At 43.6% G+C, this 21785-nt stretch overlaps 1 protein-coding gene across 1 annotated transcript in view; it reads left to right on the top strand.

Annotated features, from left to right (window-relative positions):
* The window catches only part of LOC147750876 (uncharacterized), a 208841-nt gene that overhangs the window by 18222 nt on the left and 168834 nt on the right, over positions 1-21785 (top strand). The window contains exons 2-3 of the mRNA XM_086918370.1: positions 7431-7501; positions 11870-11914. Of these exons, the coding sequence (XP_086774496.1) occupies positions 7432-7501; positions 11870-11914 (115 nt within the window). The 5' untranslated portion in view covers position 7431. The remainder of the gene's footprint in view (positions 1-7430; positions 7502-11869; positions 11915-21785) is intronic.

Genomic DNA, 21785 nt, shown 5'->3' with positions numbered 1-21785 from the left:
ATTGCCCGATCCGGCTAGCTCAATCGATCGAGCATGAAACTCAAGCGTTGCTACTGATGCTATGCAGACCAAAACTGGTTTTCAGTTTGTACATTTTTCTAGATTTTTCCATCCAAGGTTGGTTGAGTTTGTAGAACGATGGCTTCAGATTTTCAACATACGGTGTGGTGGCGCGGACTGGGAGGGGGCGGTTCGCTCCTGCCCCCTCCCCAAGTAAGATTTTCATACGTGAAAGTACGTTAATGGTTTTGGTCCCTGAGTTGCTTCGATGTCACTGCCATTCTCAAATGGCATAAGTTCTGGATGTTGGGTGCCATAGTTCAGAGTTCTGAGCAGCGCTTGTAACACTGTCTGAAGCTTATTTCCACCTACTGCAGCTTCACTATTCTCAAAGTAAGTGAGGGTCGTTTGTGGACCTGACTGCATTTGAAAACAATGTGATATGGTACCTCCCTAAACCGCTTGACGGAGGCCCCCGAGGGGCGGTGTGATGGCACGGACTCGGAGAAGACGCTTGGCTCCGACCCCCTCCCCAAGTCTTATAGCACCGGTTTAGCCTGAGATCTCCCCCGACATAGGCGGCCGGCTCCCGGCGGAACTTTTTGCGTTTTGATGACTCTTCTATTCTGGACCTTGTCCCACAATCCATTTGACCTGAAGACACGCTGTAGTGGGGCGCCCCTTTACCGTTTTAGTTGCCATTCCGCCCGCTTTTGCTACACTGTGCCTCTTCCGCCATTCAGCTGTTTACAGCCCGCTCTTGCGACTACAGCGTCTCGCGATGCAACGATAAGCGACTGCCACAGGACTCTCAAAATGGCGGCCGGCTCTTCAGATTTGGGCGTGGTCCACTAAAATGGCCCTGGGACACCTTGGAACTCGGACGCTTCCCTGATAGGGCTTGGGTCCCATTCTCGAAAGCGTCCCCTCAGCCGTGAAGATTCTACAAAAGTCTTGGGAGCCCCCGACTCCCGCAGGCTTCTGGTGGGGAGCGGCTGCCATGTTTGCTCGTGGAATGGCCACGACGGACCTACGAGATGGTAGTGCTCTCATGCTGACGCCAGCTTTAGTCTGAAACATCCAGAAACACTGTAGACTACCAATTCGATCAGTTCCGGTATAGCCCCAACATGACCCGGTAGAGAAGAACTTGCCCTCCCCTCTTTGACTGATGGTTCTTGTTGCCTGTCCCCTCAGTTGTCATTTTACAGAACTTTTTGGACTGCTGAAAGGGGTTGTGTTCCGAACGCTGGTTGGTGGAGACATTTTGACTATATTCTTGACCTACGTTGTCGCGTAATGCGTTATATGACACGCCGCGTTAGCGCACCCGGAAGTGATCCGGGGCGCGGCGCGCAGCGCGTAACGTAAGCATAACAGGTCATGTGACTTGTTAATAAAACTTTTTATTGGTTCATTTTACTTTTGTTATTTTAATAATGAAAAGCTTGGTCATATGACCTAAAAAATACGCTTTTTATTGATTTCGAACTTTTTTTATTTAAACATATATATTATAATATTCCAGGCTAATGTACTTTCCCGGAAAATTTACAACTGTCCTGCAAGTAAAATATATTCCTTTTTTGAGAAAAAGGGCGTTTCTTCGTTCCATGACGGAGCCGTTGAGTAAAAGAGACTCGGCCTGCTGTCTTAGTCGCCGATACGCCTGATTATCAGATTCTTATCGATCACTTTATGTTGCATGAGTGGAAAACACAACTGCCCTTGACCATTTATCTTTACTGCGTTCCTACATATTATACCTTTTATCCGTCATGTAATTGGACTGCTTTATTTCACTTGCCTTTTACTGATTCGAAAACAGTGACTAAAAGTAAAAACTTTACCAATGTAAATACCACTACCATGTTTTGTTTTAAAAACCTTTATTGTGAAAATGTCAGTATACAAATACGGGCCTATAACCACGTGGGCCGGCCATGGAGCAAACTGAAATCGTATATGATGAGGAGACATTTACATTATAGAGGAACGTAACGAGCGGGCCATTAGGTTGCAAGAACTAAGGTGTCTAACAGTTGCGGAATCGGTGGACGTACATTTTGTAATTAAAATACGACAGGGCCACTTACAAAAAAATCATCTAGATATACATTTGCGGGCAAGTACCATGGGTGACGTTAATTCGAACTTTCAATACTACAGTAATCAATAACACATCAGAACTTAATATCAATAGGGATGTCAAAATATTCAATCAATTCTCGTCCCCGCTCGCCATGAGCATCAAAACTGCATTCATATCTCGTGATATCAAAGTTGTTCAACCAGTACACAACAAGGAGTTACGGGTCCCATTTATACTGGCGCCATTTTGGGCGAGGCCGGGCAGGTCCAAGATATAGTCAAAATGTCTCCACCAACCATCGGCCAGACCAGAACCCCTTTCGGCCCTTTATGCTACAAGATGGTGTCTTCCATTCAGAAAATATTGTTGGCAGCATTTTGAAAGGAAAGATAAACAGCCGTTCTCCTAGTGAGTCTCACATTGTTACATTTAGGAAGAATGTTGAAGAGTAGTATGTGGAAAATCTGAAGCCATTTTTCTACAAACTCTCAATCAGCCTTGGATGGAAAAAAAAATCCAGAAGAATGTACAAACTGAAAACCAATTTTTGTCTGTATAGCATCAACAGCAACGCTTGAGTCAGCTTTGTGTCAAGCCGCCATTTTGATTCAATCAATAACGTCCCCCTGCACACATTCAGGGACCTGGTCGTGTCTTCAGTTGAAACGGATTGTGGGACAAGAAGCAAAAAGGAAAAGGAAAAAAGTTCCGCCGGACCTCGGGAGCCGGCCGCCTATGTCATGTGCGACCTTTGGCCACACCAGGGCAATAGTGAAGCTGCAGCAGGTGCAAATAAGCTTCAGACAGTCTTACAAGCACTGCTCAGAACTCTCAACTATGGCACTCAACATCCAGGACTTGCCATTCGGATCTTGGCGCCTTGTGCTGGTTCCGACCTATTCACACATCGGTCCACTACTGACATCACCTCATAAGCCAACGGGGCACCCCACGCCGACTTTCGGCGCCGCATTGTAGGATGGCCACACCAGTGCGGCAACTTACTGGACACCACCTCAGTGCCATCCGGATCTCGGCGCGTTCGAGTCACTGTACCGCAAGAGCGGGAGAAACTCAGCTGGACACGCCGTCTTTCGGCGCAGCATTGTAGGATGGCCACACCAGTGCGGCAATTTGCTGGACACCACCTCGGTGCCATCCGGATCTCTGCGCGTTCGAGTCACTGTACCGCAAGAGCGACCGCAACTCAGCTGGACACGCCGTCTTTCGGCGCAGCATTGTAGGATGGCCACACCAGTGCGGCAATTTGCTGGACACCACCTCGGTGCCATCCGGATCTCGGCGCGTTGTGCTGCCTTCGGCCTACTGTAGCCGCAAGTGCGGACGCAACTCAGTTGGACGGCGAGTGAAAAGATAAGGGGCGCCCCACTGCAGCCGAGGAGCCTCCATCTTGGGGGAGACGCACAGCCCCCACTGACTGACGCGACCTCACAGGCCAATGGGGCGCCCCACGCCGATTTTCGGCGCGGCATTGTAGGATAGCCACACCAGTGCAGCAACTTGCTGGACACTAACTCGGTGCCATCCGGATCTCGGCGCGTTGTGCTGCCTTCGGCCTATTCGCACATCGGTCCGCTACTGACGCCGCCTCACGTGCCAACGGATTTTCTACGCTTTTTGTAGCCCTATGCCGCATAACAGGTCATGTGACTTGTTTATAAAACTTTTCATTGGTTCATTTTACTTTTGGTTTCCTAAAGATGGAAGGCTTGGTCATATGACCTAAAAATAACACTTTTCATTGGTTTAGAACATTTTTTTTTCCCAAACGATGAAAGCCCCACCTTGTTTCTGGATGTTTCAGACTGAAGCTGGCATCAGCATGAGAGCACCACCATCTCGTGGCTCCGTCGTGGTCATTCCGCGAGCAATCATAGCAGCCGCTCCCCACCGGAAGCCTGCAGGAGTCGAGGGCCCCCAAGACTTTTGTAGAATCTTCACGGCTGAGGGGACGCTTTCGAGAATGGAGCCCAAGCCCTAGCAGGCAAGCGTCCGAGTTCCAAGGTGTCCCAAGGACATTTTAGTGGACCAGGCCCAAAACCGAAGAGCCGTCCGCCATTTTGAGAGTCCTGTGGCAGCCGCCTATCGCTGCACCGCAAGAGTGGGAGCAACTCAACTACATGGTGAGCAAGACGCTGTAGCCGCAAGAGCGGGCGCAACTCAGCTGGATGGCCGCCACCTGGGGAGGCCCGTTCACGCCGCCTCCCCCACGCCCCCCCCGGGCCGCCCCACGCCAATTTTCGGAGCAGCATTGTAGGATACCAAAACCAGTGCGGCAGTTTACTGGACATCACCTGGGTGCCATCCACATCTCAGCGCGTTCTGCTGCCTTGGGACTATTCGCACAACAGACCGCTACTGACGAGGCCTCCCCCCGCACCACCCGGGACGCCCCACGCTGTTTTTCTGAGCTGCATTGTAGGATCCCAAAAACCAGTGCGGCACCCAGGTGACATCACCTGGGTGCCGTCCAGAACTCAGCACGTTGTGCTGCCTTGGGACTATTCGCACAAAAGACAGCTTCTGACCATTGTTGCTTTTTTTTGTCAAAAATGTTTAAATGTTTTTACAGTTTTTGTTCCGTTCGTTATATTTAAAAGTTAATAAAGTTTTATAATCCTACTTTGTTGGAGTGCTATATATTTTTAAAAAATCGGGTGAATGGGGCCTTGAATCGGGTTATTGTCATGTGTGGGCTTTGGAAGTGTACTGCTACAGGATCGGACATTTCAAACTCAAATGCACGTTCTTTTTCTTACCTTTCCGAAGCATGGAGCGCAATAGCAGGCAGAGAAAGGGTGATGCAAGTGTTGAACACTGCCTGGCCTGGCAAGTTGCTGGCAGTGCCCCCCCCCCCGCCCGCTCCTGAAAGAGGACACACACACACCGCCGCCCCGAGTACTTCACAGATCTTTAAAAGACCATGCGCTTGTTCATGAGGCTTAAATGGTTTATCACCCCTTCTAGAACCCCTGCATCGACCCTCTGACGTTTCCTGGAAGAATTACCACGTAACACAATACCAAGCCTTGTCAGCTGAAACCCCCGAGGAATCGTGGGGCAAATTATCAAGGGGGTTTATCTCCGCTTTTTTGGCTTTAAAAGCCAAGAAAGCGGAGATAAAATTATCTCCCTATTACCAAGCTGTCGCTAACACCAGTTAGTGACAGCTAAAAGGAGATAGCGACCATCTTGGGCCCCGCTTTGCATGTCAGTGATATTTATCACTAATGACATGCAAAGTGGGCGTGCCAAGATGTTAGCGACTGGAAACAGTCCCTAACATCGTTATCTCCTATTACCAACTTTTGGAGATATTCGCGCTAAGCGCGAATATCTCCAAAAGCTAACGCCTGCCCTGAGCAGTTCTTAGCCATGTTATCCAATGGGAGGTGGATAACATGGCTAAGAGCATTTGCTCGATAATGCATGAATATCGCTGACTTTTCAGCGATATTCATGCATTGCGGCCGTTTTTTATCGCATTTGCGATAAACCTTGCTAATAGCAAGGTTTATCTGCGATAAAAATCGTCGATGTGCGGCGATAATTTTTGTCTCTAAACAAGTTAGAGACAAAAATTATCGCTAGTTGTTGGTAATATGCCCCCGGGTTTTTGCTTGCAGAAATCGGGAGGCGGGAGACTAGCACTGAAATCAGTAGTCTCACGCCTGAATCGGGAGGGTTGGCATGTCTGGATTCTCTACAGCTGGGGCCATAAACTACATCCGCAGGGCTAGGTGATAGCCTGGGACCGGCCTGGCATCTAAAATGGCTGCCGTGCACGACAAAATTGTGGCATTGGAAAAAAGGCAAGATGGCGCAGACAATGTTTATCAATAAGGATTCATTTATAACAAAATATTTTATCGCAGTGACAAATTGGCGGTCAACACTTCCTGATTTCCATCGAATCGAACGTTAACAGACGTCACGCAGCAAAAAAAAAAAAAAACACGCACTGCCGCTGGAAGACATGTATCAACATATATGAGCCTCCTCAGCCACCCTCAGAAAACATAAGGGATCAGGATACGTCTCCCGCACCCCCTTATACCTAGTAATTTAATTAAAACGAAACACAAAATGGCGAATTCCCGTTTCGCTACCAGTTTGCGGCCCAGTTCGCGGCACGAGAAGCGCTTCTACCGTGAAAAATCATTTTTTTTATTTTCCCCACGGGACCCTTTAATAACCCCGACATCATTCCTAGGGGGTCAAGAGGGGTCTACCTTGCCCCCTTTCATTAAATTCCCCCTTCGTTTTTCACCTCTTCTTCTCTCTCGATCCTACCGAGAGATAAGATGGCGGCCGCTCCGGACTGTTTAGAATGTTGACAGACACCGGAGAGCCAATCAGCTTCGCATCGCAAAGTTCCGTTTCGCGAAAAAAGTAAGCGGACCGGAGCGCAGCCCGGAGCGCTGTTACAGATATATATCTTGTTTTGAACGTTAATTTCTCAAAATCCACTGGAGCACATATATTGAGACCTAGCAAAGGCACATCGGGCTAACAGTCCCTACAATTTTGCCAAGTTTCGTGCAAATCCATTCAGCCGTTCGAGCTAAAAGTGAGGCCAACCGCCCTATGGAAATTAACATGGGGAAAACGCGTTTTGGGACCCCCCTTTTTTCTCGGCCCCCCCCTTGACGAAACCCCCCCAAATTTTCAAGAGCTGCTCAGAAACAAAATGTGCCATTTTCCTGAAAATTGCAGCCGATTCCGTCCACAAACGCCAAAGTTATTAGACATAGAATTTTCAAAAGTTCCATAGACAAAAAATCCTAACTATATATACCTACTGGCGGGACGCCAGTAGGTAATATATATATATATATATATATATATATATATATATATATATATATATATATATATATATATATATATATATATATATATATATATATATATATATATATATATATATATATATATATATATATATATATATATATATATATATATATATATATATATATATATATATTTCTTTTTTTCATTTTTTATTTTTTAACCCCAGCAGGTCTTTGTGTATCTCAACAGGGGCATGGACTAGATCATCTTATGGCATCTGTTACTTTCGTATAGTGATGGTTCCTGAACAGCTGCAGTATTCGTTTAAAGGTAGTTCTTGCAACATAACAAGAGGACTGGCATGATAACACAGTGGGCCATCCTGCACGGCAGTTGTGGGACTTTGAATCACATTAGAAGGCAAAGGCAGCTTTTCCTGTTATAAGTGGCCATAGGACTTACAACCTGCCCTGTCTGCGGTTCAGACTGATATAACTGACATATTTTATTGTCTTCCTAGGATGAAAGCTTCACTTTGCACCAGCATCGTATTCCTCCTACTTGTATGTATGACAGTGACCATTACAAGAGGTATGTTTAACTCTGTAGAATTTTGTTTGTACAATTGGTGTCCACAAAAAAATATGAAGTAGTAAACAGATATTATCCACAAATATTGGGCTTCTAGGTTTGTGCTTTTAACGAAGTGTCACAGAGGACATGTAATGTAATTAGCATTTGGAGACTAAATATATGGGACAAAGTTTACAATGGAGCATGGGGAGGGGATTTAGCTATTAAATGTTAGAGGAACACTATATGATGCTTATGTTATGGATAAGAAGATATGTTGGGCTCTATGCACGCTTGTATTTTTCTTAATTGTTAAATATTGTCATATTTTGATTTATAAGCATCATGCCTGCATGTGAAAGATAGTGTTTGATAAACAGCTATAGGGTATTCGACTGTACTTGGGCCAGCGGTTCCTCTGGTTGTTTGAAGTTTGGTGGGATAATGGTTACTCATTAACACCACCCAGGGCTTTTTTTCCCTACTACTTGGTGTGGTTTGTATAGATCAACAGGTCAGGGAATCCAGCACTCCGCCTGTAGGAAGATTATCTGTTCCAACAATTTGTGAAGCAATATGCAGTTTAGAAGTGTTCCATTTTATTCTTGTGCTCTTGTGTTAATTAAAGAAATAGCCTACATGTTTTGCTGTGCTGCATCAGTCATAGAGCTTTTTCAAGGCTTCAAGAAGGTTACTCTGGGACTTGTAATCAGCTGCAATATTGTCACAACAATACATAAGGGTTGTCACGTAATGTCATATAAATTGAGGAAGGTGGTGGCTGAAGGAAAGGATTACGCAAAAATTCAGTTGTGAATCCTCACCTCCCAGTTAAAGTATTTTGCAAAGCTTAACCACAGAAGAGTTTAAAGTTGATATTCTGGCATGCATGGCTCTGAAAGAGAGCCACTATTATTTAAGACAGTTTCTGAATCTAATAACTCACTGCTATGACTTAGCCACAGTTGATAACAAAACTTTTTACCCGTGGTTGCTACATCATAAAGGCATTCAAAGCCAGGCTGATAGGGCCCTCAAAGAGACTGTCAGAGTAGCTCTTCTACCTGCTCTCTGTTTTGATCTGCAGGAAGGGATTGTCAAGTATGTCAGGTAGGGTATTTTTTTTTACCCCCTTCGGGACGGGGATACATGACAGAGGTCATGTTATGTATGGCTCACCCATTATTATTCTGCCACTGTATAGCAGTGGACAGCTGGGGCAGATGATTTTTCTCTTGTCTATTTGATATCACTCAGAACCCCTCGGTGAATTACATCTGTGTAATTTGCTGTAACGCATTTATAATTCTATGGGGCAGATTTATAAGCCCCTTGCAACACTTTTGCACTGCTATTGCGTCACTTTTATGATGCAGCAGCAGTGTAAAATATGCGGCCAATTTACAATGTGACGCATCTAGGGAGATGCGTCACCTTGTAAAGTCCTGCGACACATTATACGTGCATCAGGTAAAATGTATGCAGGGTGGGCGTTCCCACACAGGAAAGCCTTCTAAAAGTGACGCAGTGAAATCCAAAAAATGTCACTGCGTCGCTTCTATATTGTCACTGCGTCAAAACAGTGTAGTGGGACTAGGCCTCAAAATGCATTGCTGAAGGTGCGTCGTGCGTGCGACACGACTCCAGCAATGTGTGACTTTTGCCCAAACAGATGCGTCAGAATTTCTGACGCATCTGTCAATCCTTACGCCATGGTGCGCCGTAATCTAAATACGGTGCATCCATGGTAGTGCAAGAGTTTCTCAAGGTGGCGCTGGGAAAGTGACTCATCTCTACAGATGCGTCACTTTCTTGTAAATCTGCCCCTTAATGTTTTAGACTAAGGCCTCCATCCATGCTCAAATTTGATTTGCACACAGCTATAGATTCCGAATAGTGCGGGAAATACTGCAAAAATATCTCAGAAAGTGGAAAAATATGGGAAAAGCAAATACCCGCCCTTCATGTTAGCCTTAGTCAAGAAACTTGAATTCATGGGCAAAGATGTACTAAAGTTTAGTGCAAATGCATGTGCGACACACTCAGAGCAAACAATAGCACCAAGGATCTTTCACGTAGAAAAGGAACTTTTGCAAGTCAAGCACCTAATATGTTGAGTGGCACCAAGCTCCTCATAATTAAGGTTCTTGGTTTTCCATTTAAACAGATTTTTACATATAAATATAGATGGAAAACTATTTTTGGTTTGTCTGTATTTATAAATAGAAACGGGACAATACTGACAGATTGTGCAGCGCAACTCTGCTCCAGCCCATGTTTACCTCGCCACACCGCTCCTCCAAATCTATACCATTAAGGGCCATTTAAGACGAGCTACTCGTAATGCACGTCAGGAGGTAGGGGACGCTGTAAGAAGTGTGAGTGCTTGACGTTTAAAGCAGCACTGTGTCCATCCTAGAATGTCTAATAGCCGAGCACGAGGTGTTAATATGTCCATTAACAGTCCGGCTCACTGATTACAAGCTGCAGGCCCCATCTGTTGGGACCTGCTGGGGTCAGAATTAATAAGGTAGACTGCAAATGCCAATAAGTGGCAGCAGGGCAGAGACCTGTTAGCAGGTAGCTATGTGCTCAGTGGCAGATTCCAGGCATTCAGAAATTTAAAAACAAGCATTGGTAAATTCATTAGGTTTTGCCTATGAGATTAACAACAAGCTATTTTTTGTTGTAAATTGCAGCTTGCTGAATAGTTGTACAATATAAGTTACAGAATCTCTGATAAAGTGTTATGACTTGTCTATGTACAAAAAGGCAATATATTGTGCTTTAATTAGTTGTACAGTGCGGAATAATAATAACAACTTTTTGGAAAATGAAATGAAAGAGGAAAGTAATAGATTTAATTGATGTAGTAGCAATATTGTGTGTTTAGAGGAGTTCTGCCACTGCACCTCCTGCACTAATCAAATAATGCCCCTAGTGTGCAAGATAACCACATTTTTGACTGGCTGTTTAGTAGTAAAATATATGGTTTTTAGAGGAGTTATGACAACTTTTGGGCACAGTTCTACTGTATCTGGAGCACCATTCAAATCATGACCCTGTTGTCTGCAAGGTAACTGCACATGTTACTGCCTGTTTAGTAGTACAAGAAAGCAATTTTAGGTGTTTAATGGGGTGCCTAGAGCTTTTGCCCCAGTGCCACTGCACCTGCTGTACCATTCAAATCAAGTCCCAAGACAGACTTAAGACAGACTTAAGTTAGTATTTTGTCTTAAGTCTGTCTTAAGTCTGTCTTAAGTCTGTCTTAAGACAAACTTAAGACAAAATCCTAAATTCTGGGAATACCAAAAGTAGTAAGTTTAGGATTTTGTCTTAAGTTAGTTCTGTGAATCGGGCCCCCATAAATTCAGGATTCAGAACGTAACACAGTAGATAGTGTTGACTTTACTAATAACATTTGCTTTCTACCCAAACAAACCCTTTGGAGCAAAATTGAGATAGTCAAAGAAGGACAAAAATCACAGATGAATGCATTATGTTCACTTAATTTGATGTCTATATAGGTATATCTAAACCTATGAAAAACGAGTGGAAGTGTGCATTGACTATTTAAATAAAAGGTAAAAAAATAATAACTGCAGCATCTTCTATTGCTTGCAACAAAAATTAATGCAGATCAATACAGATAAAATGCCCCCCCCAAAAATATAGATAAATACAGAATTGTTAAAAACAAAATGCCATCAAACCGGGAGTCCTACTCATAATCTATGCAAGGAGTGGTGTAATAGTGCAGGAGCAGCCGCGTAAACAACTCCAGAATTTTCTGTAAATAAAGATCTGCTAAAGTAACCCAAAATTACATGGTCATACTTTACATAGAATCATAGAATCAAATGAAAACAGGCACACACATTGGGCAAGAGGAACATCACATATTTCCTTGTGTAACATACGCTATGTACAAAGCTTCTGCTTGTAAATGTATTTGTGAGCAGAGATTTGTACTGAAGGGTGTGCCCTGAGTACAAAACTCACACAAGTCTTCGCTCACTAACCTTTGTGGTGTAGCGCAATGCAAAATTATTTTTAACCTTGCACAAACAGCATTTTAGCATAGCAGAAGACAGCATTGATACACAACACTTGTAAATATGGTGCGGCACTCTTTCTCCCTCAACACAACGCAATACTGTAGATTTGCATGAAGCATTTCACTGCATCTTTTTTGTAAATCTCGGATTTAATCCGAGAGAGTACGTGCTGTCGTCATCCATGACAGCAGCAGGTGTCATTCTTTAGAAGTTTTGTAACTTAAAATACTGGCTATTTTGCAGAACAGTTATTTTACGTCAGGTGCAAGCTCTGTAATGACTATATTTGTATCTACATTTGTTAATCTTAAACGTTGTGTTTTTCCAGGTGATGAAGAACCAAAACAACATACTTCGTTGCTCCATCTACTGAGTAAGTAAGAAGCACTCTATAACTCACCCCATCATGAAGACAGATCTAATTTTATCTTGCAAAAGTCACTGTCTCAGTGATGAACACAAAAAAACCACCATGCACCAAAATGTCCCCTCACTCTTTGAAAATGACTAGTGCCCTATGTATCAAAGGGTTTTAACCCATTTCGTGTCTATGGGAAAATATGTTAATAGATATGGCCCTTTAACCCGTTCCCAGCGTCGAACGTTCAGCGCCCAGTGCTGAACGTTCGGAGAACGAATGCTGACCGGACGGCCAACGGTCGTGCGCAGCACTGGGGAGGTAGCGCTCGTGACGACCGTTGGCCGACGGCAGCAATTAAAGGGTTAAGCAGCAGCAGACACCATAAACAAAGAGAGGTGGGCGGGAGGGGTCACATGGGAGGCGTCGCATGTGGGAATGCCACATTAAAAAAAAATACAAAATGTACCTTTGGCTGCCGTGGCTGGCCGCCTCCAACATCGTGTTCACCGCCTCTCCTCTTCCTGGGTCCCAACAGCCCCTGGGACCCAGACTCCCTTCCAATCCCCGCGCTGCAGAGCAGCGCAGGGATTGATCTGAGCAGGCAGGGAAGATGCCCTGCTCAGACCAGTGAGTCTGTGGGGTATTTCCAGCCCGGCTGCTGCATGCAGCTGGGCTGGAGCAGCCCTAAGTGCGCATTTGTGTTTTGGCCGGCCTGAGACGGCTAGGCTTAACAAATATGCGCACTTAGTGCACGTAGCACTTCTCCTCTCTCCTCCCATGCCTAAGCCCCGCCCCTCTCAACACCTCTGGCAGAGCCGGCAAATGTGAAAAAAAAATGATGCAAGAGCATCATTTTACTTTACTTTTGCTGGCTCTGAGCCAGGCAGTGGGGCGACACTCTTCTGCCATTGCAGAGGAGGTGCCACTGCCTTTAAGTGAACTAAAGTTGGGTGTTCAAAAGGACTCACTGTGTTTTATAAGACTGACATTCTGTGCAAAAGGCTACAAAACCTTTCCAAAATTTAAAATAAGATAGGTGCAAGATGAGTGGTCCTAGGTCGGCTTGTCCAGTTTCCAATTTTCAATAATACATTCAATAACACACTCAGTCCCTGTTTCATGGATACTATCAAATTTCTGTTTAGACTCCCACTGAATTTTCCACTTTGTGAAGTCATTTTCCAATTGAACATACAACAAAACCCTAAACAAGTTCTCAATCCTAACACGAGACAATCCAATTCCAGAATATGAGTTACCACATGCGCTTTTACCACACATGCAATACAATGCTCTGACTTTAACACCTTTACAAAAATGTTTTGCATTACATCGTGGAGCTATACCATTGATTTGTATGATATTTGCTATATATATCATATCATATTTTATATGATATGTGTATACATGATTCTATTTGTTTGTGTATGTATGAACAAACATATATAAGTATATATTTCAATCTTTTTGAGGGAACATATATATATATATATATATATAATTTGTATTTCAAATTATATGTATATATATATATATGTACATATATATATATATATGTATATAATATATATATATATATATATATATATATATATATATATATATATATATATATATATATATATATATATATATATGTATAACTTCCTAGCGGTCGGGTCATATGAAGACCAAGCCCATTGCCAGGTGGTGCACAGCGCTGATTATACCCGAAACCCAGCAGTTAAATAAATACAATGTCTTCGTAGTAAATGCACACTCGGAATCCCAGGTTAGTTTAGTAGCTGTTTATTGCTTGCTCGTTACGCGTTGCGTCAGAACAACTTGTTCACACTCGAATACATATATATATATATATATATATATATATATATATATATATATATATATATATATATATATATATATATATCCAACACGTGACTCCTCTGATCTCTCGGTGTCTCAGCAGCACGCAGCACACCAGCAAACAGGAAGGAGACGGACCACAGCAGAGTTGTCTTTATTGAACAACAGAAAGCAGCTACGCGTTTCTGGCAAGTTGTGCCCTTGTTCACGCTGCCATATATATATATATATATATTCACGAAGAACTCCAAGACGCCACTTCCAATCACACCGATTAGCGAAACGTCAAGCAGGAGACGGACCACCAGATTAGGTAAGAGTTCTCTTTAATCCAGGTTAGATGTTCGGAGCAGGAAATGCATAACGCGTTTCGGGCTGCAAGCCCTTGTTCACATGCACTAGACTGTTTTTTACATTTTTACTTTTATAATGCCAAGTGATCAGTGGTACATGCCCCTCCCACGCATCATGTGATCATAGACTCAGTAAACATACTCTTTACTGCAACATGTGCAAACAAGCTATAAACATAGTATAAAAACTTGTATTAGACATATAATCATTGTCATATGAAAGCAATTAAAACTATTACCGGATAAATCCGTTAGTTGCTCATGTTATTTCAGTTATATCACATACAGGGACCCTTGATTTCATGAGTAATGCGGAAACTATTACTATTTGTATGTCATAATCATATTTAGGGGTGGGAATAGTGTAGTAAATGTCCTCTCCGCTGTTCTTCTTTGGCTAGACTGTATGTTATCTGTGACATCATAGAATGCCAGGGTGTCTCTCTAGCTCACTGTGCCTTTCTATTACTTACTGTGGCAGTTGGTCATCTCAGGCTGAGCTGCTAACAGCTGGCTCCTGGTGGGGTTTTCCTTACAACTTAACCTGTCTATCTAACCTGTAAGGAACCTGCAATAAAGGATCTTAACTTATCAAGAGAACTCTGCATCTTTCATTTACCACAACTTGGCGACGTTTTGAAAAGGTGCTCTAAGGAACTTACTTCAAGAAAAGGAAATAAAGGAAGGAACTAAAGATTTTGTGAAAATTATTCATAAGACAGAAGGTAACGCCCAGCTGACCCCACCAGTGTCCTATCACACCAGGACATCCTGCACCCTGGGCGTGCCTCTTTTTCTTTATCTTTGCGTGTGTCTGAACAGCCTGCAACCTGCGCCTTTTATGCCCTATGTGACTGGTCAACGGCCTCCGCCTGTGTCTTTCTAGCGTTTGAAAATCTGCGTTTACTGGAGTGTTTTCTTGTCAAAAAATCGACAGTTTCCATACACCTTGGAGGAAGGCACCAGCTCTTGGCAGAGGTCTGTTTTAGTTGGGGGATGCAGAAACAAGCGTGTTGTTTTTGCTGTCACTTTGGCATTCCTTCGGCGTTTGACTGATCTACTGTCCTTGTGGTTGCAGCGCCAGCGCTTTCAGGCATCGGATGACATTCTGGTCTATGTTTGGTCTTTGGATGTTTGGCAACTAGTGGGACAACGAAGATTTATTTTCCAGCAATAATCTCGTTTGTGAGTATTTTTGAGCTGTGTCTGTGCCTGTGGCCTCGTACTTATGGGTGAGTCAAAGACATTTTAAAAGACATTTCTTTCTTTTTGCACTTACTGTGCCAGGGCAGTTTAACTGCTGCAGTTCGAACTTTGCTCGACTCTCCCACCGCGTGCACTTTCCCCTCATGCGCCGTGCTGCCTGCCTCGCTCAGGTCATTGTTTGTGACGTCACTGTTTGTTCGTCACGCTCAACAGCGCGTCTTTGCCGAGAACCATCCGGCGGAGGCGTAACAGCGTCCCTCCATCTTGGTCCGTTTGGTGCGCTGTTCCAGACTTCTGTGTAGGCGTTTCTTCTGCTGTGCATTCCGTCATGGAGCTCGAGGCATTTTTGAGGGGTTTCTCATTTGGCGTCCTGACTACCTTTAGCTTACACTTCTGTGCTGCCGGGTCAATCAGTCTGATTCAGAAAAGGGGGTGGTGATGAACAGAATGTCTGAATTAAGCAGACCACTCTTACCGAGTCCAAAGATCAGGGCTTGATCCATCACCGTTTTTTAGCTCACTGCACCATCCCAGCTCAGAACCTGGCTACATGCAAATTAGTCTGTTCCTGTCCCAGTGCATGATGGGAACAGGGCAAACCAAACTACCAAGCCAATTCTTATACTGGGAAGGAAACAAGCTACCGGGGACCGGTTTCTGGCATTTCAGCCGTCGTCGGCCCGGCTTGCTTGAATCCTGATGGTGCAATGAGCAAGGGACTCACATCTGAGTATACCCTTCCACGCTTGGCACACGAGTTGAATCGGCGCTGGTCCAGCACTTTCAACAATTTTCTGTAATCTTTCTCGAGAAAGTGTGCAACTTCGGAGTTCAAGGGACTTTCCTCGTGGTTTGGATCTTTTCCGATTTTCATGGCGAAGTTCAACGACAATTGCGAGGACCTCAGCGGCGTCTGCAGGGAGCAGTGTATACAGACCCTGGGTGAGAGATCGCTCACCGGAGCTTATCTTATTAATGTATTTGTGTAGCAGTTCTCAATGCCTAAGTGTGTATCATTTAACACAGTTTTGTTTCGTATAGGAGTGTGTTTTTAGCATGGTAAATTCCTGGTGCTTCTTTACCAAGTGTGTTGTAGTATGGTGTGGTGGGTAGTCACTATTGTCAGGATTGGTATCCTTAAGTGTACCCTATTTAGGGGAGGTGGTGTCTGTTTGGGTAGTCCATGCCCCATGTAGTGGTGTATGCTCATCCATTTTGTTTGGGTTGATATCCTGTAGTGTACCCTTTCTAGGGGAGGTGGTTCCTGTGTGGGTAGTCCATGCCCCATGTGGTTGGTGCTTGTGGGTAGTCCATGCCCCATCGTTTGTCCCAGGGTTATTGTCTTTATCCTGCTGTGTACCCTTTTCTGGGGAAGTTGGTGTTTGTGGGTGGTCCATGCCCCATAGTTTGTTCCAGGGTTTTTCTCCTCATCCTGCGGTGTACCCTTTTCTGGGGAAGTTAGGTGCTTGCGGGTAGTCCATGCCCCAAATCTATTCCCAGGATTACTGTCCTGTGGTGTACCCTTCGAGGTCGAGTGTTTTTGGGTAGTCCATGCCCCATTTCCCAGGGTTATTTTGCTTACCTTGCAGTGTACCCTTTTCAGGGGAGGTTGTGCGTTTTTGGGTAGTCAACGCCCATTTTTAATCTCAGGATTACTGTCCTGCGGTGTACCCTTTTCAGGGGAGGTTCAGTGTCTGTGGGTAGTCCATTCTCCATACTATGCGCTGCCCCCCTGCTTTTGGTGCAGATGGCTTGTGCACTATTTTTTCCTTTTGAAGTCTACCTTCTTGCAGCTACTGGCCAGGGCTTCATTTTGGTAAGATTTTGAGCTGTGAATCTGTCATACGTTTAGTGTCAGCTCATCTTTATCAGGGGTAGTTTTTTTTTTTCCTTTGGTGAATGCTTGTCAAAGAGGTTTCCTCTCTTGGGTTACCTTAAGTGAGTCTCACCCTTATTGTGTCTCTCCCTGTCTACACTCATTTTTGTTCCTAGGGTGTCTACCCTGTGGTGTACCCATGTGTGGGGAGGTTATGAGTGTCTGCAGCTAGCTTAGCTGTTGGTCTTGTTTTTTATTTTTCGAAACCTTGCTGTTTCGTTAAGGGAGGGGGATGTGGCATATTATGTCATCTTGTTTTCTTTATTCCTTTCTCTGCTAATGATACCTCATGTAAGCATGAGCGAATTTTGCGGATCTCGCGTTCGCGAATTTTGCGGATTTGCGGATTCGCAATCCGCAAAATCCGCGAATTCCCGCGAATTTGCGGATTTTTTTTTTTTGTGTTCGCCCGTGTTTCTGCCAGTTCGCGAGGGTTTTTACAATTTAGCAATTTGCGAACTTACCTGTCGGGTTGCAAGTATTGCAAACTTGTTGTTTCTACGTGTCCAACCTGTTTGGGACACTCTTCTTCATCACTGCCACTCTCTGTCACCACTGCCACTCTCTGACTACTCATGCCACCCTCTGGCCCACCCATGCCACCCTCTGTTTCATCACCACACCCTCTGGTTGTCCAGTGTACATTATTTTCGGCAAAGCAAAGCACACCTTCCCTGCCTCAAGTGACCTGAATTAATTTGGGGCTGATTAATGTGTCACAGAATATTTTTTTAGCTGGCACCTGCTTCCTTAGTGCGCCCTGATTAGTGATCTTTTGCACTTGCTAAGTGCTTTCATTGTTGCAAAATTAGTTACAACACCTGCCCTGCCCCAACTGACAATAATGAATTAGGGGCTGATTAATGGATTTTAACTTCCAGCCTGGCTCCTGCTTGTCTCCCTTAGCTGTAATTCATGACCTTTGTGGCATATGTGTAACTATTCTGAGGTTCAGAGCAGGGTCACATAATAGTTTCAACTGGCAACTGAACTCTGGAGGGGCCCCTCAGGAAGCACTACAGGAAATGGCTACTAATGATGTGCCTGAACTTTTGAACCTGGTAAGTAGTTACTTTCAGTTTTGCTTAGATCGTATTTCTGCAATTTCGCACTTATTCGCGGGGCGCGAACTCACGCGAACAGTGCGAGCAGTGCGAGCAAAATCCGCTGCTCGCGGATTTGCGGATTTTTCAGGAAATTCGCAAATCTCGCGGATTGCGGATTTCCCGAAAATCCGCAAAATCCGCGAGCGGAACGGATTTTCCGCCCATGCCTAACCTCATGCTAATGTCATCTCATGTTGTACACTATTACTTTTGGTTCTTCTTATTTGTGTACTTCCCTGCTGATTGTTGCATTTCAGGTATTGTTGCCAATTATTCCTTTATTCTGCTCTTACTCCATAAGGGAAGAGGATGTGTAGTAAATGTCATCTCCACTGTTCTTCTCTGGCTGGACTGTACTATGTTATCTGTGACATCATGGAATGCCAGGGTGTCTCTCTAGCTCACTGTGCCTTTCTATTACTTACTGTGGCAGTTGGTCATCTCAGGCTGAGCTGCTAACAGCTGGCTCCTGGTGGGGTTTTCCTTACAACCTAACCTGGCAGTAACCTGAAATAAAGGATCTTAACTTATCAAGTGGACTCTGCATCTTTCATTTACCACACATAGTCCAGTGAATAAAGTTTAAAGTGCTTAATAGTGCCAAACAGTGCATGTCCAAAAGTGCAAAAGTTCACATAAGTATTACAGTATATTTACAAGAGGAGGAAAAAAGTGCATAATGTCTGATAAAACTACCTGCATTAAGAAATGATTACTATATGCTAACTACACAAATGGAGAATAGTCTCATTTTGTATGATAAAAGCTTAATAAAAAGCATTTAATATTATTGACAGGGTTCATCATAAAAAAGTGATAAAAGGTGATAATACAAACACCCTGTGTATAAAATAGTGTTAAAATTAGATATATCAAAAAATTGTTTTAGTATTAAATATATTTACACGGAGGGGTTGATACTTGCATAGAATATAATCCCTGGCTAACAGGGATCCTGACTAGCCAAGGCTAACACAGCAAACATATACCGAAAGGTAAACCTTGACAATTGATATAGCACCGCCCTTGGTAACAGGGAACCTGACTACCAGGGGTGACATAAATCGTGTCGATTTACAGAAGATCAGAATCAGGAAAAGTCTTTTATGGGCCAACCTACAAAAAAGTATGTAAATCCTCAGTGTTGTTGAGGCCATTCGGCCACTTGCTATCGAATTCCAGGATCATGTTCGATTCGAGCTGTCTGAGCCTCAACTCTCTGTTGCCACCTCTTCGTAGTTTAGGCACTGCCCCTACAACAAAGTATGTCAAACAGTTAATATCTTTATTGTGTTTGATTTCAAAGTGGCGTACCACTGGGTAACTGGGGTCACTATGCAGAATTGCACGCAGATGTTGCCGAATCCTGATGTGCACTTGCTGCTTGGTACTGCCAATATAATTGAGGCCGCAGGTGCACGTCAGGACATACACTGCAAAATCTGTCTTGCAGGCGTATTGACCAGCAATTCCAATCGCCTTATCACTAAAGGGGGTAGTGTAGTGAGTTTTGTTTACCCCAAATTTACAGGCACGGCAACTGGCACATTTTCGGAAACCAACTCCAGATTGCAGCCAGTTCACTTTTTCTTTTAATTCTGGACATGGTTGGTCCAAAACCGCACCCATATTGCGTGCTCTGCGAAAAGTTACAGTGGGTTTCTGTGGTAAAAAGGACCCCAGGATGTTGTCAGATAAAACAATGGGCCAGTTCCTATTAATAATCTTTCTGATTTTGCAGTCCTGATCACTAAAAGAGGTAATGAATCTGGGGCAAAGTTCAGACTTATCCTCTGATGAAGTGGTCAGAGCTACCTCTCCATCAGTGCCAGGTAAAAGGCTCTCACGGGTCCTTAGATCAGCTTTAGCCAAAGCTTGATCAAAAGTTTTCTTTGAGTACCCCTGTTCCTTCAGTCATACTTCTAATTCCCCTACACATTGCATGAAATCAACCTCAGAGCTACAAATCCTTTTCAGTCGGAGAATTTCTCCATATGGGATGCTCTGGATAGTATGTTGTGGGTGTAGACTAGATCCATGCAGGGTAGTATTGCCTGCGGTCGGCTTTCTAAACAGTGTGGTGTGTAGTTTCATCGAGTCATCAATTTGTGTATGTATGAACAAACATATATAAGTATATATTTCAATCTTTTTGAGGGAACACATATATATATATATATGGTCGCCAGTAGGTATATATAGTTAGGATTTTTTCTCTATGGGATTTTTGAAAATTCTATGTCTAATAACTTTGGAGTTTGTGGACGGAATTGGCTGGAATTTTCAGGAAAATGGAACATTTTGTTTCTGAGCAGCCCCTGACAATTTGGGGGGGTTTCATCAAGGGGGGGCCGAGAAAAAAGGGGGGTCCCAAAACGCGTTTTTCCCATGTTAATTTCCATAGGGCGGTTGGCCTCACTTTTAGCTCGAACGGCTGAATGGATTTGCACAAAACTTGGCAAAATTGTAGGGACTGTTAGCCCGATGTGCCTTTGCTAGGTCTCAATATATGTGCTCCAGTGGATTTTGAGTAATTTAGGTTCCAAAAAAGATATATATCTGGGCAGAGCCTAACCACACATCTGATCTGATTGGCTGTCAGCACTTCATCCAAGAAGTGTTGGCAGCCATCTTGGGACCAATATACATGATAGCACCTCATTAAAAAGCATTGTAGTTAATAGAGGGTTTTAGGACTTTAGTTACATTATAAATCATTTGTTGATGGTACCATACTCGTTTTAGGAATTGTGGTGGGTTCTAAGGTGATTTTACCATGTGAAAAAACCTTCTGCTGTGATATCATGAATATTGTTTGAAAGAAAACTAATATCTCATGATTTTCCCACAGTGGTTTGGAAGGGGATCTATAAGCTAAACTGAAAGATGATTTTACCATGTGAAAAAACCTTCTGCTGTGATATCATGAATATTGTTTGAAAGAAAACTAATATCTCATGATTTTCCCACAGTGGTTTGGAAGGGGATCTATAAGCTAAACTGAAAGCATATTTTCTGTAAATTCACATTATCTTTCTCAGTCATGTGAAAATGAAGTCTGACATTCTCAGTAAAACATGTACATCCAACAAGGACAGAGACTGTCAGTTGATTCCTTTGTGTTCTACTGCAGCCTCCTAGAGTGTTCTAAAGAACAACTAGAGCGCTAACAGTCCTACTTATTACAAAGGTATGGCACACCAGAAGCCATCTTGATTGGAATGAAGTGGTAAGTCTGAAAACACTCAATTTAAAAAGGAACAACATGAGGGGGTTAATTTTGCCATAGAAATTATGATTAGTGCTTCATAAAGAAAAATTAGGGATCATTTTGAGTGACTTCTCAAATCCTCTTCTATTTCATTAAAAAAATTCTGACATGCAGACTGAAACATGCACTTTGAATACCAGCAGCAGACGTCCCTGGTGAGCAGTAGCTTTACTACAGTGATCTAATGTGCAACTAGAGTGCTAACATTCAGAATTTATGGCAA

This window comes from Lissotriton vulgaris, chromosome 1_1, assembly GCF_964263255.1.
Source record: "Lissotriton vulgaris chromosome 1_1, aLisVul1.2, whole genome shotgun sequence".
NCBI lineage: Eukaryota > Metazoa > Chordata > Amphibia > Caudata > Salamandridae > Lissotriton > Lissotriton vulgaris.
Note: the sequence above shows the minus strand (reverse complement) of the source record. Positions and strands in the feature narration are given on the sequence as shown.